Below are 18,189 nucleotides of genomic sequence, written 5' to 3'. Positions count from 1 at the left end.
CTCATGCGGGCTCACGCGGGCTCAGCCCAGGCCTCTCTAGAGTTGTGGAGGAGATAAGCAGATGATATGACTGTCTGTCACTCCTTCCTCTCTTTCTCTCTCTCTCTCTCTCTTCCTCTTTCTCTCCCTCGCTCACTTAATTCAATTCAATTCAAGTGAGATTTATTGGCATGACAGATAGTTATAGCACTGGCAAAGCAGAACATTTAAACACATAGGTTTACATACAATATGCATCCGAGATACATCTCTCTCTCTCTCTCTCTCACACACACACGCGGTTTACATACAGAATGCATAGCAAACAAGATATGGATCAACATATGCATCCGAGATACATCTCTCTTTCTCTCACACACACTCTCTCTCTCTCTCCCCCCTTCAAACAATCTCTGCTTTCCACAGGGATCATATCCGCTCCTGTGAACATTAAGGTGCCCCTGTGGTCCTCTGGCTTCAGCACGGCCCTGGAAGCCAGAGACAAGCTCATGGAGATCATCAAAGAGAAGCTGGAGCTGGAGCAAGAGGGGTGAGGAATGATTTGATCTGAACAGGAGGGAGAGAAAGAGAGAGCGAGAACGAGAGGTAGAGAGACAGACAGGCAGGCAGAGAGAGACAGATATAGAGGGCAGACAGAGGCAGGGCGAGGAAAGAATCCTATTATTAATCTGAGATACTCTGATATAGTCAGCTCGTCTGGCATAATGCCCTTCTTATTAGTTTATACACATGGGCCATAATCTACTTTAGGAAATGTACTGATCCTTGATGGAACAGGCAGACAATAAATACAAACAGTGCAATGGTTCATAGTGAAGGCTATAATGCAATAACCCTCTATTGGGACTTTGCTCCCTCAGGTGCAAGTCTTGGTCAAGAGTCCTATTGTTTACTGAATGGATGGCACTCATTAATATCTCTGTGATTATCTAATCATCCCTTTTCCAAATGTTTTAATTATGACCGCCGCGCAGCGAGATTTTTTTTTTTTGTCTTTTTCGCATGTCCAAATGTCCGTCAAGGATTCCCGGGACACTGTAAGACCAGGGTACACGAAGCTTGGTGGGCATGTAACCCCACATGGATAGCATGGAACCTCCTGTTTTCGTTTTGATCTGTAGCCCCCCCGCTGGACTGGACCCCCCGAAAGGAGGGTAGGGCAGACACAGTTTTCTGTGAATATCTCGAGAACCGTAGGGTTTAGGAGGACCATTTTTTTTTTGTATGTTGATCTCAAAGGGCCATGTCAACCCATTCCATAACCACTCATTTCATGTATAGCGCCACCTAGTTAAACACAAAAAAGTAAAAATGAGATGTTGTAATCGCAGGTATCTGTGACCTAACATAGTCAAAACTTCACGAAATTGGAAGTGTAGGATCATTATGACACCCTCCGAATGCATGCCAAGTTTCGTGGACTTTCGTTCATGGGGGGCCACACAATAAATTAATTTATGTGTACATTTAGTGACCGTACACCAACAAGGATTCCCGGGACACTGAAAGACCGGGGTACACGAAACTTGGTGGGCATGTAACCCCACATGGATAGCATGGAACCATCGCTTTTCGTTTTGATCTGTAGCCCCCCCGCTGGACTGGACCCCCCAAAAGGAGGGTAGGGCAGACACAGTTTTCTGTGAATATCTTGAGAACCGTAGGGCCTAGGATGACCAATTTTTTGCGTATGTTTGCCTCCAGGGGATGCATGCACCATGTGCATAAACAGATACACACGCACACACATACATTCACAGTAATCCTACGTATGACACATACTCACACAGTAGACATATATACGCATGCATGCACATGCACACACACAGGCACATAAACAGGCAAACACACACATGCACGCACACACACCCACACACACATAAACATAAACCTGTACACGCACACATGCACACAATTCAAGAATTTCTCAGAATTATGAACAGGCAAGATGGGGGTGGGGTTGTATAAAATGTATATTACATGTGAAATCTATGAACTAATCATGTTTTGGTACTTGTTGTCTAGCAGATACCAGTGATAATTGAGTGTGCATAATGCAATTCAGTGAGACAGTTAGAATTATATATGCCTTTCAGCGTGACTTATTTTTGAGGAAAAAATGTGCTGGACTGGGCGGCGGTCATATTTTGTACCGCTCTGCGGTACATCTAGTTAACATACACACAGTATGTGTGTTTGTCTCTGTGTGTGTACTGCTTTGCTTGTATGTATGTTACGTCTATCTATATTTCTGTCTATCTATATTTCTGTCTATCTATCTATCTGTCTATCTATATATATATATATATATATAAGTATATTTACAGTTCTTATCTACTTACCCTTTTCATCTCTCCATGTCTCCCCCTGCAGGTTTGTGGGGTGTCTGCGGGCTCTCCCTCTGCCAGATGCCAGCTGTGCCTCTCAGCATCTGCTGCTGTTCATCTCGGCCCTCATCCCCAAAGCGCTGGCCTCACTGCTCACCTCCTTCACACTGGCCCTGTGTGGGCCCGGCCAGGTGACCGCTATCCTCTCCGCCAGCGATGCCATAGTCCATCTGGACACCGCCTACTGGTTTCATTAGCGCCAGAGCACGTGTTAGCATCAGAGTTTCATCGGAGACAATTTGTTTTCTCACAGATCATATATATCAGTATTTATTATCGTAATGATTATAAAGTACAGAAGTGCAGTATTCCTCATTAAGGTTCATCATAGATCATCATTCCTCATTAAGGACGTACCACCATAGCAGTAGAATAAACCCTTTAGAATAAGCCCTGTGCTTAGTTAATGAACTCATTGGCATGTTGCTTTGGTCTCTTTCAGGAAGAGGTGCGTGAACGAGCCAGGCAAGATCCAAGGTACCTGGACCAGGTGCTGCTGGAGGTGCAGAGGCTGTGGCCTCCTTTCATTGGTGGAAGACGGATAGCGAGTCAGGTTTGTCCCCTGTGCTGTTCAAGATGGATTCCCATTACCAGTGCCCTTATATTGACTTAGTGTCAAAGTCTATATTTTTTTTGAATGAGAGCTTTTATTCATTCGACTACTGTAAGCCATGCTGAAATTAGCTTTTGACAGAGACAAATTACATAATGACTCGAGAGACTTGTTTTCTCTCTTTCTCTCTCTCTCTGGCTGACTGACTCGCCCACGCTTGCATCCACCTCTCTGTTATTGGAGGAAAATCTTTGTTTTGATTCCCCGCTCCCCATAGCCCTTTCACTGACCTAATCCCTCTTTATGCAACGGCTCATGTGGGTCATTGATTCCCGGCTGATTGATTAACTTCCTCTTACTCGGTGCGCTGCTGCACCATGGTGGAAAAAGTAGTGGCTACCGCTGCGGCCATCTTTTATGTTTTTGCCTGTGCAGGGGGCATCATACAAAGCCTTTGTAGAAGGTATTGGGTTATTGCCATTCACCATAATGTACTGTTAATCCCTCTTGGTGTACCATAGTGTGTAGGATTGGAATCACACTGCATGTGTGTTAGCCATCAGTGTGCGTATTACAGTGATATCAAATAAAGTAATTTTAGCTCAAGACAGACTTGACTCATAGCGTAGGCTATAGGTTTTCAACCAGCTTTCTGTTACTGTCAAAGCAGTGCAATTTGTATGACGTCACCTCCACATGTGAAGGAGAGACTTTCTCAGAAAGAGACAGTGAATTTAAAATAGATTCATTCAAATATGCACAAGCAATTTTGTAAACCTAAAGCCAGAACACCATAATGAAGTCATTACTGCCATCAAAAATAATGGATGCTGGTCTTTTTAATGCTGGCGGTTTTCTGTTTTGATTACACCCTCTACTTCACTCATCACACATCCACTCCCAATCACTCTTCCTGGCCACTGATGATTACCACTACAGTAGACCAGACCGTCCCGAGGGACCTGCTCCACTTACAGCCATTTTAAACACCCGTTAAAAAGCCTCGTGTTCAGACTTTGGGATCTAATACTTTCGGCTCAGCGTGGTGGGTGACCCAGGAAAAATCTAATTACAAGTGCTGTGATTAATCAGAGGCAACAGGTGAGAGGGCTGCGTATTTAATGAAAGAGTTCCTTATGGGTAGCAGTGCATGTGAGCTGCCAGAGTGATGGAGTGGGTTTGTAGAGAAGGGGGCATTAAAGGGCCTGAAGAGTTAGCCACAGCAAGCTGTGCGCAGTACACTTTTCATAGTCTTAGTGGTGATAGTTCTGTGATAGTTCTTAGAAGTGTTTTCTAAATGTTGAACGATCATGGGCCAAAAGTGCACACAGTGACACACAGTAAGATGAAGGGAAAAGCTCTGTATCAATCCTTCATCAGAAAGTTCTAACGTAGCAGAAGCACTGTAGAAATAAACTGAAGGAAGACTGTAGTTTTTGATGTTTTCATTCCGAATTAATCTCTTTTGCAGGGCACAAGGGCAGATTCCATGTCTGTTTTAAAGATCTCTGTGTTACCAACTTCTGCATTTCATTGCATAATTTTACATTAGGTCATTTAGCAGCTCCTCCGATCCACATTTTTTTCTGTGCTGGAATAACATCTATTCAGGTCTTGTGTTTCCTGTGACCTAAATGGACGCCTTTGCCTTGCTTGTCCTGCTGGCATGCCACTGCTTTGACCTTACCGTTGCCATGGTGTAACAACAACAAATATTGCCACAAAGCGATCAATAACCATGTTGTTGCTGATTATCCTCAAAGCCACACAGACAAAAAATAGAAGCTAAACAACATTTTAGCACTGGGGGCTTCCAATTAAAAATAGAGCCAATGCATGCTCTTGAAACTTTTCTATTTTTAAATGTTCCTTTTTCACAGACATTATAACCTCGGATCACATGAGTGGTCCATGAAAGAGACCCATAGAGGCCGATTTCTTGGAACATGTATGACGGCCCGCGCCTCCTCTCCCACGGTCAGGGTGTTGCATGGCCCCCGCCGCTGCTGTCGCTGCTGGTGCTGTGTGGACTCACTTGTTTGGGTGACTCAGGAGCAGCCTGTTATTGCCACTGTGAGCTATCGCTGGACCAACTGGTCAGCATGCTGTGTGAAAGCCATGTGCAGCCGTGTCGGCCAGTGAGAGAGAAAGCCAGAGGGCATTTTGTTTACGGACAGAGTGCAACTGAGAGAAAAAGACATTCGAATGGTGCATTGTTAGAAATGGTTTCTTGCTAGGGGAGACTTTCACTGTGCTGCCCCTTTCTTTCTCTCTGTTTCTCTCTCTCTCTCCCACTCTACCTCTTCCATTTATCTTTTTTCCTTTCATACTTTCTTAATAGGGAAGACTTGTACTGTGCTACCCCTCTGTTTCTCTCCCTCTTCTCCCTCCATCTATTTATCTATCGTTTTTCTCTTTCTATTTCGGTTGCAGTCCTTCTCTTTGTACCCTTTGCATAGCTATCAGAAATCAATGGTGATGTGTAAACCCTGGCCAGGCGGTAATTAGTTGCTCGCTGGTGATGCGGTCTGCGGCAGAAACAGGGTCAGGAATGCTCACCCACGTCATCGCTTTCCCAGCATCCCACATCCGTCCGAGCACCTCCTCACCTGGTGTCCTAATTACATCGGGTGGACGTGTCAGGGTGGAAAAAGACAGAAAAGTTTCACAAACACGTACGCAGGCATTCACACACATATGGACACACATGTGCACACACACACACACACACACTAGCACACACGCACACACACACACACACACGCACATAATTAAGGCACCCAGTTAAAGGCTCTTGGCCATCGGATATGCGTGAGTAATCCTCCCTCCAGGAGCGGAACAGGAAGAGTGAGCGGGCATGTCCAGCATCTCATGTTTAGGCTACAGGGGTGGAAGATTAACCCACCGAGGTCACCAGAGGTCTTCTGGGGGGACAGAAGAGACTGTGTGTGTGCATGTGTGTGTGTGTGTGTGTGTATGTGTGTGTGTGTGTATGTATGTGTGGTTGGGTGGGTGGGTAGATATGTGTGTGTGTGTGTGTGTGTGTGTGTGTACGTATGTGTTGGTGGGTGGGTGGATGTGTGTGTGTGTGTGTGTATGTATGTGTGTGTGTGTGTGTGTGTGTGTGTGTGTGTGTATGTGGGTCGGTGAGTGGGAGTATGTGTGTGGGGGGAGTAAGTTTCCACTCCTTACACGCTGGCATGGTCAGGCTCTTAGGGAGGCACGGTGGTGTCATTCAGGCGGCCATTTTGCGTGACATGCCATGCTGGAGGGTGTGCTTTAAATAAAAAACAAGCCAGGGGAGGGAGATCCGTATCAGCTTCCTGGACCCTGTCATTGGTGTGTGTGTGTGTGTGTGTGTGTCTGTGAGTGTGTGTGTCTGTGTGTGTGTGCATGTACGCTTGTATATATGCCTGTGTGTGTTAGTGTGTGCATAAATCTATGTGGGATAAAGGTGTGTCTGTGTGTGTGTGGATGTGTGTGTGTGCGGCTGTGTGTGTGTGTGTGTGTGTGTGTGTGTGTGTGTGTGTCTTTGTGCATATGTGTGTCTTTTTTATGCAGGACTCAGAGCCTAGAGCCAAGTCTGGCCCATATGCCGGCTCTTAATGGGGTTCTGCATAAAACATCAGCATCTGGCTCTCTGGCAGGCAGGGTGTGGGCATCGAATCGCTGCAGATAAACAGCTGCCCTGATGAGCAGGACTTTCAGGACCGTAATGTGCTCTTTGGACTCCACCATGCACATAAACACATACACCTTTGTATGTATACAGTACAAACATATACAAACATATACTGTATAAACATGTGGCCTACTAGTACTGTCTCTCATGGGGATAACAGGATCTTGGGAGTCAACTCAGGAAGTTGTAATGCTCTCCCCTCACATGTTTGGTTTGTTCGCATTTCTTTTGAGGCGTTTCTTCTGATTACGTGTGCTGCTGTTGACATAACAGACTCCTCCATAGCACACCAGCAGGAATTCAGGGCTGCACAATGAGGCATCGGAGCCTCTAAATGAGTCAATGCTGTCAGTTACAGGCACTCAGGAAAAGTAGTTTCAGTGGTCGGCTCCTTTCGCTAGCTTCGATCCCATCCCTTCCCTTCCCTTAGGTGTTTTTTGCCAGATGTTTTTTGCCAGATGTTTTTCTTTGTTGATCTAGCAGTTGCAAATGCAGAAAATACTGATCATCTACCCTCCACTGATTTTGCAAACTATAGTAGAATCACACTGAAAGATTTAATTCAATTTGTAATAAATATCAATCTGAAAACTAATTGTTTTGATGCAATTACAAATGTAGCAGTACTAATTCACTTGACAAATAAATTCTGGCACTAATTATCGGAGGTTATTGGAAGTTGTGGGTAATGTCTTGGCAGAGTAAGCATATCTTGCTGGACACTAATCACGACATTGTCCTCTTTTCATATATACCGTACCACACCAGGACACCACGCTGGGAGGCTACCACATCCCTAAAGGCTCCGCCACCATGTATGTAAGCTACACCGTCCACCGCGACCCCGAGGTGTTCCACCAGCCAGATGAGTTTAGGCCGGAGAGGTGGTCAGGAAGGTGAGTCCTCACAGATAACTGTTGTTGTTGTTGTTGTTGTTTTCCCACAATGCAACAGAATGGCCACTCTGGAGCAGTGAATGGCACTATGGTCGGTTATGAATGGCTATCAAGAGGACAATTATTGTGCTGCGGTTTATCTGAATAGGGACAAGTGTGTGCATGAATGAATGGATTTTGACTGAATCATGTTGCAACCCCTAAAGCTGGTTTTAAGCACAGTTGCTCTCTTTCTCCCTCACTCTCTCTCTTTCTCTCCCTCTCTCTCTCTCCCTTCCTCTCACATGCTTGCTCAGTGCTCAATTCCCACAGTTGCAATGCTTCAGCATCATAATGCTTTTGTTATTTTCCCACTTTGCCAGTTATGACCTCAGAGGCCTCTCTCTCTCTCTCTCTCTCTCTCTCTCTATCTCTCTCTCACACTCTCTCTCTTTTGCTCCCTCTCTTTCTTTCTGCACTGCTTGCGTTTCTTTCATTTTGTCACCTGGGGCTCTGTTTTAAAAATACTCTCCAACCCGTGCAACATGTCAGCCTTTATCCTCCTCTCTCCTTGGTCAGAAGACAGAAAGGGTTTTAACCTCAAAGGGAGCCTGTTGTGAAGAGACATGATTTCCATCTATATCAGACAGAACTGAACTGCTTTACAGTTATATCTGACTTGTTTGTATTGTGCCCTATCCCCCATATGGAAAATAATAAATATAATAAATAAATATAATAAAAAGATAATAAATAAATCTCTAAAATTAATGTATATTGTTTTTTATAGTACAAATATTATATACGGTAACAGTGTGTTATCACAAATATCTATGGCCCCTTTCATATAGAATTACATATAATAAATAGGTAACACTTTACTTTTACTTTACTTTAGATAGTCTGATCGGATCATCTGTTAAAATTCATGCTTGGTATGGAATATCACCTTATTCAAATGTCAAAGTAAATGTGACAAAGCGTTTTTTTATTTATGACACACTGTACCTTGCATGTTAAAAGGCATTATGCAATTTTAGTATGGAAAGTATATGCAAGTGTTTTACCACAGATTTAACATGAGAGTATTGTACTTGACAAGTGTGATTCCTATGTTTTTGTACATTTTCTATATGGGGTGTGTAAACTTATATTTTCACTGTGGATCATCATACCAAAAAAAACCAAAATGATTTACTTTGTTTTGATTTGCTATAATGTTCATTTTTTGTCGTCTTTCTCTTGTTGTTGAATTGCCTTCCTCACTGTCTCTTTTTTGGTCATTTATCAAGCGAACATTTGGCTTTGGTGCCATCTCTGTCCCTTGAGATGCTCCACTCCAGGTGTGGTGCTGTTCAATTTTTAATACTTTTTCCGTTGCCCTCAAGCCATATTTAATGACGTCGAAGTTTGGCTTGACATGTGTGTGTGTGTGTGTGTGTGTGTCTATGTGCGTGCGTGGGTGTGTGTGTCTATGTGCGTGCGTGGGTGTGTGTGTGTGTGTGTTTGTGTGTGTGTGTGTGTGTGTCTGTGCATGCATGGGTGTGATGTTCACTGAGGCAGATCATGTTCAACTCAGCTGTCAGTGAAAAGAGTAATCCACAGGCGATGGTGCTCACTCTGTTTTTGGTGCACTTCTTCCGGTGTGGGTGGGTGTTGTTGTGTGGGGAGGCATGGGGGAAAAAAAGAAAAGATAATTACACCCTGAGACTCACGGGTCACACAGCTAATGACACACGGAAGAACAACGCAGGTCCTGGCCACCAGTGTCACAAGGTAGGCTGAGTCACTGCCCCTGTGGAAACTGGTGTGCAAACAAAAGCCTCTCTCCTCCAACTCAGTTCCTGACTTGATCACGCACGCAAACGCTGAAATCCATAGCTGCTGTTGGAAACAATGCTTCACCAGGGATCCATGTAAAGGTCTCAATGGAAATCTACAGGCTCCATAATGAGATGTGTAGGACCTGTGTGACTCTACAGGCTCCATAATGAGATGTATAGGACCTGTGTGAATCTAAAGTTCCCATAGGGAGAGCTATGTGACCATTGTGAGCTTTGTGGGTGTATACAGCGGGGGAAATAAGTATTGAACATTGAACATGTCAACATTTTTTTCAATAAGTGTACTTCTAGTGAGGCTATTCGCACAAAATTGTAATTAATACTAATGTTAATACTAATGTCTGGTGAAAATGTCGTGCAAATAGCCTCATTGGAAGTATACTTACTGAAAAAAATGTTGATGTGTTTAATACTTATTTCCCCCACTGTATATATATGAGCTATATGAGTGTACATTTGTGATATTACCCCGCGACACTTTATGGTGGGCCAGTCTGCAGCCAGAATCAGAAAAGGGTTCACTGGCTAGCCAGAGAGATGGAGCAATGAGAAAGGATAATGGTAGTTGGGTCTGGGTTATGAGCTTGAGATGAGTCTAGATCGGACAGGGAGAGAGAGAGAGAGAGAGAGAGAGAGAGAAAAAGAGAAATAATTATCTGTGTGTTTGTGTTCACACCCGGCTGGCCGAAGGATATTTCTGGGATGTGCCCCCATCTACTCCGGTCTTGGCCAGCATCTCTCCTCCCCTCAGCTTAGCCTAGCGGGGCCTGATTGGAAATATATTGTGTCATCTTAATTCACCCTTTGAAACAAATTGCCCCAAATTTAAGATATTGCTATGATAAGTATATTGCTGTGTTCATTTTTAGAGCACCCATACTTCTGTGCTGCAGAGATGGTCTGAGTGCTTTATTAATTCGCCTGAAGTCTGTTGTTGCTGTATTTATCCAAGCAGACATGTATTTTTGCAATGTCACTAAACTGAGAAAGAAAGAAAGAGAGAGAGAGAGAGAGTATTTTTGAATGGACCTCTGAAGCCTTTCGGTCGCGTCATTTCTCTTTCCTCCGAGAGGACACATCATGTCATGACTGGCGTGGAAGTGTGTTTGTCTTTGAGTTCACGACAACGAGGCAAGGCTACCCCCTCCCTCATCCCACACACATACAGTACACACACAGGCTTGCGTGTGCACACACAAGTACACGTACACACACAAGTACACGACGTACACACAGACACAAACAGGCACACATCATCTGTCCTCACCCCACACAACAGCTTGCGTGCACACATACACACATAGACACACTCACACACACCATGTCTGTCCTCACACACACACACACTTACACATACACTCACCATCAGTGTGCACGGCAGCGATGATGTCATGCCCGTCATGCACCGCTGGTGTTTGTCGTGTCTTAACTTTAATCCTCCCTGGCATGGCTGGGGATGCTGTCAGTGTGTGGCAGTGCCCGTGGGGTGCCGGGGGGGGGGGGGGGGGGGGGGGTGAGGCCTCTGGTGCCTCAACCGCAGCCTCAGACGCTCCAGATGAAAATAGCCCTGCCCTGGCAGCAGCCACGGCCCATCACATTGGCGAGAGGTGCCCGCGGGAGATCAACCCCCCCCCCAACTCCCCCGTGCCCAACCTACCCTACCCTACCCTGCCCTGGCCTCTCTCTGGACCCCACGAGGATGAACGCGTGTGGGGCGGTACGTATGACCCCCCCCAACCCGTTCTCCCCTCTCCAGGGCCTGCTGGTGATGACCTTGTTAACAGGGAGAGGAGACTGGCAACACCACTCACACACTCACGACTCTGCCATGGCCCTCAGCTCTCATCCATGTCCCTGGGAGAGCAGTGTGCATGAAAAGCTGGATGAATTCATAGATTCATTCATAGATATCATTCATATACATTGATAGATATATAGATACTTTATTCATCCCAAGGGGAAATTTTAGACATATACATAATTCATAGATATTATAATATACATAATTCCTGTTCCATTCATACATGCAAACTAAATATTTATTCTACTCTCTCCATATCTTTAATATGATGATCTCAAATTACAGTAGGTCAGATTGAAATTTAAATTTACTTTATGGACATTTCTAACATACTATTTATGTCGATATTTGTAAACACACACACACACACACACACACACACACACATACCTACATGCATAGTTCATACATACATGCAATACACACACCCTTGTATGCATCTGTTCCATTAGATCTTGTGACTGCTGTTTCTGGTTGAACGAGAGCGAAGGGACTCATCTCTCTCTCTCTTCGTCCTTCTCTCAGTCTGTGCTTCACTCTGTGTCGTCAGTGAAAGAACTCACAGATGCTGCCCCCACCACAGGGCATGCTGGGATAGCTTTGCCCCTTTTGGAGGTCACCGCAAGCTGCTTTGAGTTTCCTGTTTGGTCGGTGCGCACCAGCTGTGACAGATCTGGCTGGCAGGCGATGACAGACATGTGGTGTGTGTGTGTGTGTGTGTGTGTGTGTGTGTGTGTGTGTAGGGGGGAGGAAGAGGAGAGAGAGAGAGAGAGAGAGGGAGATGCACTCTGGCTCAGGGGAGAAGAGTGTGTGTCCTACGGGAATGACTGAGAGAACACATTGAGGAAGAAAAAAAGACAGACAGAGAGGGGGAGAGAGATGGAGGCGAAGAGTGAATGAGGAAAAAGACACTGTTATCTAACTTGGAAAAAGTATTTTAAAATAATAACTTTATTTTAAAAAATTACTCATTCAAACATTTAAATACTGAAACCATGCACGTGTATTATGCAAGTGTGGTACTACCTAAGTTTATTACTGTAGTAAGACTTGAGGGTTTTGAGATTTGATGTCACTAAAATTCCCAACAGCTAGTGAAACCATTTATTGTTTAAACGAGTTTAGTTTTGTCTGAATGAGGATTAGGGTTCACTTGAGGCCAATTCACAGACAGAAAATGTTTTTTTTTCAGGCTTGATCTGTTTATGTGTATATAAATAAAAGCTTTGCTGTGCTGGGGTGTGCTGTGCTGTGTGTGTGTGTGTGTGTGTGTGTGTGTGTGTGTGTGTCTGCAGTCAATCTCTGGTGCAGAGGACACTCTGTGAACTACTTTAGTAATCTGCATCTCTGAGGAGCTTTGCCCACTTGCAGAAACAGAAGTGTTGTTTTTACATATCCGGAAGTGTCTGATGAGGCCTTTAAGCCTTCAGCCCCCTCAGGCTCCCTCTCCCTCTCCCTCCCTCTTGCTTGATCTCTCTCACTCTCTCCCTCCCTTCCTCTCTCTTTCTCTCCATCACTCTCTCTCTTCTGTTTTTTCATGCTCTCTCAATCTCGCTCTCTCTCTCTCTCTCTTTCTGCCTCTTCCTCTGTGATAAAAGGTTTTAAGTAGTGGCAAGCTTTTAGCGTCACATTAAGAGTGGAGGCAGGAGGAGAGTCTTTGCCGGGGTCCTAACTTGTTTCCTCAGATCCATTGAGCGTAATGCATTTTTCATTAGCGGAGTCACTCCCTCATTACCGGACCCTGAATGGCCGCTCTGCTCTGCTGAGGTCACAGACGGAGGAGGAGGAGCATGACCCGCTCGGCCCTCACCTCACCGCTGCAGCCCACGTCAGATGCCTTGTGTGTATGTGTGTGTGAGTGTGTGTGCGTGTGGGGGGCGCGTGTGTGCGTGCATGAAATAAGCAGTGATGGGAATAACGGTGTTATAAATAACGGCGTTACTTTTTTTCAGTAACGAGTAATCTAATTAATTACTCTTCCCATTTTAATAACGCCTTTACCGTTACTGCCACAAAATCCGGCGTGTTACTATAATTAAAGGGGAACTTGGCATCTATTTCAACGTAATAAACCCGTTTAGAAATCATTTGGATGGTTAAATGACCTGTTCCAGTGAAAATGATGACTTTCCCCGCTGCGCCTAGCGTCATCAGGCGAAAAACAAACCTTGCAACATTGAGACTACCTTCCCGGAAAGAGAAGTGAGAAACAAGAAACTAGTTTTAAATCGTGTTTCTTACCTTGTAACATCCACATAGTTATGCCAAACTTATGCTAACCGTTCACTAGCTTGTAAACAAATCCATGCGCTTTATCGTTACCTTTTCCCACAGTTTGAAATAGCATAATGCACAATTTCTCCAGCAGAGGGGGAAATCCTGCCAAGTTTCCCTTTAAAGCTGTTTTTTTCATCAGACGCTGAGCAGAGAGGCAAATACTTTTCCCTTGGTTAGCGGGCAGTGCACGAGACAAGCGCATAAATTCTGACGATTGGCTGAGGTCGAGTAAAATCTCATGGTCAGCCAATCAGAGGTGGGCGGGTGAAAGTAAAGTAAAGGAACAAAAAAAGTAAAGGAACAAATGTAGGCCTAATTGTGAAATGTGCATTATGCCCTGGGCAAAAGTGCCTATATCCACGTCGGTGTCAAGTAATTCAAACGTATTTCAACGTTGCATGCTTACTCGAAATAAGTGGCCAAGGCTACCAAAGGAGGAGACTGCCACAAAACCTAAGCAACTGAAGCTTGATTTTAAGGCCCCACCACAAGTTTTGTCTCAGACCGAACTGACCAAACTGGTAGCCAGGTATGTGGATGATATGCAGCCATTTAGACGTGATAGCGGCGCGTACGTTCGAAAAAAATAGACAATTAATCTAAAATGGATTTTATGCGTCGCGAATGGAACGCTTTAGTTAGACGCCTAGTGTAGCTTCTCTGTCAGAGGGAGAGGGTCAGAGGAGGGGTAGCCCTACCGTGTCTGTAGACGTTATCGAACTATATATAGACACCCAATATAGTTGAGGGGCAAATAAATATCAAAAGTTCCAAAACATCTATTGTGTTATTTGTATCTATCCACTATATAAACATAATATCTACAGACCTAACCCTCCAGAATTATTGGCACCTCTGCTAAAGTTGACTAAAAAGAGGAATCATCTTTTGGAAATTGATCTTAATGCCTTAAGTATAAATATGCTAACTGAAATAAAACCATGCCAATCTCTAAGATCAATTTCCAAAAGATGATTTTATATTCCTCTTTTTAGTCAACTTTAGCAGAGGTGCCAATAATTCTGGAGGGTACTGTATACATACATGGCATTTGATTGGAGGCTAGTCTCACTTCAGCAACATTAAAATAGTTTAGATTTGTGTACATTGTTTCTGTTAATAGTTTTGTATTAAGTGTCCATTACATTATGATATTCAGATTTATATTGAACATACACATGTATTTTAAGTTCTGTTAAAGAGGGGTGGAGGTGGGGTCACATTTGAGCATTTAAATATTTACTTGAAAGTAACGCATTAGTTACTTTCTGAAGTAACTAGTTACTTTTATAATTTGTAACTGAGTAAGTAATTTAGTTACTTTTTGGAAGAAGTAACTAGTAATTGTAACTAATTACTTTTTAAAAGTAACTTGCCCAACACTGGAAATAAGTAGTACAGATTAGGGATGGGAATCACAGAGTAACTCACGAATCGATACTGTCACAATACTTTGCCCACACAGCGATTCTGCATCACAAAAGATGAATCTACTTTACATCACAAAATCTGTGGAAATTAAGAAGAAAAATATAAAAATGATTTGACAGTGTGTAGAAGATTACTCTTATTACTGTAATCTGATCAGTGCCACGGAGATATACATGAAATAGTGACTCTGGGGAGTCAAATTGGCGGATGAGTTCTATGAATTGTAGAACTTCATATTTTTGTAAAAATATCAATACTTTGGGCCAGTACAATACTGTAACATTGCAAAAATAGATTTATAATGATATATTGATGTGGCTATAGTATTTCCCACCCCTAGCACAAGTGTTTTGATTAGATATGAAGGTGTGTTATCTGTGTGATTTTCCATTATTGACAGATAAAAAGAGAATTTAGAAACTGAGAATGTATCTACGACTGTGTCTCTGTAGGAGTTTTGACATAATAAAAAAAAGCAGTACAGTCATTATTGGTTAGACAGGAAGCTGTTTAGTAAGCAGTGCTGTGGTTTCACCAGTGACTCTACAGTATACAGTCATTGGGTTTCACTTACCCTACCCATTCTAATACTCATTATGCTTATCTGTGAAAGTTTAGTTTAGCTTTGTGCACTGTATCAACTCCAGTGGTGTGATTGACAGCAGTGGGAGTGTGTGTGGTGTAGGCGAGTGAGTTGCTTGAGTGCTGACTCACCTTATCTCTGAGTCATTATCCTGCTGAAGTCCCATGTTCCTGCAATCAGGTTTCACGTCGTTCAGGAAGGCTGTCCAGATGCACGGGGCAGTGCAGACAGAGCAACGTGTAGACCAGACAGCACAAGGCCCGTTTTGTAGACAGATCCAGTGCATTGTTGTGTTTTTGCTGTAGGATTATGAAGATCTACAGTCCACAGAGTGGGTGTGTTTTAGAACATTTTATGGAATTACTAGACTTTATTGAACCCAGAATTGTTATTGATATGTTTGCATTCTTTAGAATTGAAGGATAATAACAAAGTACAGTAATACCAAAGTGACAGTCCTAAATATATGTCCCTATCTTGAGGCAGGTTACATCCAGATAACATTTGTCTCATAGAGCTACTGTATCCCTATCACTAAGGACGAAAGAGAGAAAAGGAGGTTTCTGTGCTTTTGATAAGCTAGCAGTCTGTGAGGGGTGTGTGTGTGTGGGGGGGGGGGGGGGGGGGGTAGTAGAGTGTCGTCAGCATCCTGCTCCAAGTGTGCAGTCTGCCGGCAAAGTGGACCGATAATGAAATCCAAATATAGGATGGTTCAGCCGGCGGTTCCTACGTGCTTCTCTCTAGCACCGCACCATTAGGAGCTCTGGCAAGGTGTGTGTGTGTGTGTGTGTGTGTGTGAGTGTGTTGTGGTGAAATGAAAAAGAATACAGAACCCTAAGTGTATCTCCCTCTCAATCAGCAGCTGCCATCGAAAAACAGCTCAGGTCTTACCTCGTCATCCGGTGGCCAGGCAGTAGGATGGGGAAACTACTGTGTGTGTGTGCGTGTGTGTGTGTGTGTGTGTGTGTGTGTGTGAATGTGAGAGAGAGTGTGTGTGTGCATTCATCTGTTTGGAAGGCCATCTGTGCCAAGTATTTATGTCATGACGCCTGTTCACAGTTAATTACCATATCTATGATTTATTCACTCTATGAACAGTAACAGCTTTAATGTATACATATATATATATTCTGGCGTGAACAGAACATGTCAGAAAATGTCTCCTTGCTAGGATTCTTGAGGTCTCCTTTTTGTGCAGCCTGTATGTTGAGTACAGGGTCTTTTAGGTGTTGATACTCATTTGAATTTTTTTCTTACATGCTTTTGTGTTTATTTTTGGATTACCACCCAGCTGTGTGGCAGATGTTGCCTACAGCTGTGTGTGTGTGTGTGTGTGTGTGTGTGTGTGTGTGTGAGAGAGAGAGCGAGTGTCCTCAGCTGGTCAGGGCTGTGAGTCAGCTAATTCACACTCTGTTTGGGGCTATAAAAAAACCCGGCAACATGCAATGGCAATTTGAATATCTCCCATTCTGAACAAAAAATAACATGGACAAAAAGAGCAACACCAATTACAACAATATTAAATGTGTACCTCTCACAACTTCTCAAAAAGACGGGCTAGGCATACAACAATACAACAATACAAATCCAAGTATTTTGCACCAGTTTATTTATAGTGATATTTAAAAAGGTTGCATACAGTTTTTATTCATACACAGGTGGAGACTATTTATACCCTTTATATTTACCATTATATGCATCTTTTATTAATCTTTTGTTGTCTTTTGTACACATACTGAATGAGAGATTCACACAAAAAATCTATTACCCTTGTACATTTGTACCTGAGTATGTGGCAGAAATGATCTTTCATTTTGAATGCTGGAAGAGAGCAGACATGGATGCATTTCTATTTCTTTCTCTGGAGTCTATCCCTGATGGCCTGACGTAATATCAGACTTTTTAAATGGGGACGGTTAAAGTAATGAATAGCCGTTTATGGACTCATTTTACTGTGGCCGTGTAATAAACTAGCTGTGACAACTTTAATAGCATTCAGTCAATGCCAGGGGCATTCGCAAGAGCTGATAATTTGCCATCACTGGAAAATAAATTGAGATTGCTTCATAAAGATGCAACCATTTTTAGCTTTTCTGATCTATAAAATCTCTAAAAGGCATAAAATGACATTTTGGGTAAAAAATTGCAGCGGTCACATCAGAGATGGTCACATGTTGTCTGCATGATCTCACACATAAATTTGGCCATGAAATGCATGGATTTGGATTTCTATTCAGGACTCTCCTTTGCTAAATGTATTACATTTTCAAAATCTCCTTTAGTCTAACGCGATGTGTCATTGATTAGAAATGGAAATATTTTATTTGCTATAATATAGAGAAATATATAGTAAAGTATATTATAGTATATGTAATATACACTCATAGACAAATTTCACCAGAAACAAAAAAGTAGAAAGAAAGAAGATGAGAGGATGGGAGATCTGTTAGTCGGAGGAGTCTGGAGCTCAGTGTGGAAGAGTGACGTAATGTTTTTCTCATCTTCACGTGCATCCCCCATCACAAACACAACATACAAATACTTCTTAAAGCAGCTTTTCCCCCCCACGTCAACCTCACTGTCCTCTCAGCCTCGGGTGCTGGTGTGAACCCTGAGAGGTCATCTGTCCACCTTGGTCCACTGCTTGACGTCCCTTTGTTGTCTGTGAGCCTGCTGCTGCACTGGTAGCGGAGGAGGAAGTGTGTGTGTGTGGGGGGGGGGGGGGTGGAGCTGGTGGTCTCGCTGATTTAAAAATG

At 43.4% G+C, this 18,189-nt stretch overlaps 1 protein-coding gene across 1 annotated transcript in view; it reads left to right on the top strand.

Moving 5' to 3' along the window:
* LOC121680752 (putative cytochrome P450 120) overlaps window positions 1–18,189 on the top strand; it is a 46,420-nt gene that overhangs the window by 8,842 nt on the left and 19,389 nt on the right. Inside the window, exons 6-9 of the mRNA XM_042060284.1 lie at window positions 406–529; window positions 2,374–2,518; window positions 2,830–2,940; window positions 7,391–7,518. Of these exons, the coding sequence (XP_041916218.1) occupies window positions 406–529; window positions 2,374–2,518; window positions 2,830–2,940; window positions 7,391–7,518 (508 nt within the window). The remainder of the gene's footprint in view (window positions 1–405; window positions 530–2,373; window positions 2,519–2,829; window positions 2,941–7,390; window positions 7,519–18,189) is intronic.

Source organism: Alosa sapidissima, chromosome 13 (genome assembly GCF_018492685.1).
Source record: "Alosa sapidissima isolate fAloSap1 chromosome 13, fAloSap1.pri, whole genome shotgun sequence".
In the NCBI taxonomy this organism is placed as follows: domain Eukaryota; kingdom Metazoa; phylum Chordata; class Actinopteri; order Clupeiformes; family Clupeidae; genus Alosa; species Alosa sapidissima.
This window is presented reverse-complemented; position numbering and strand designations above follow the sequence as displayed.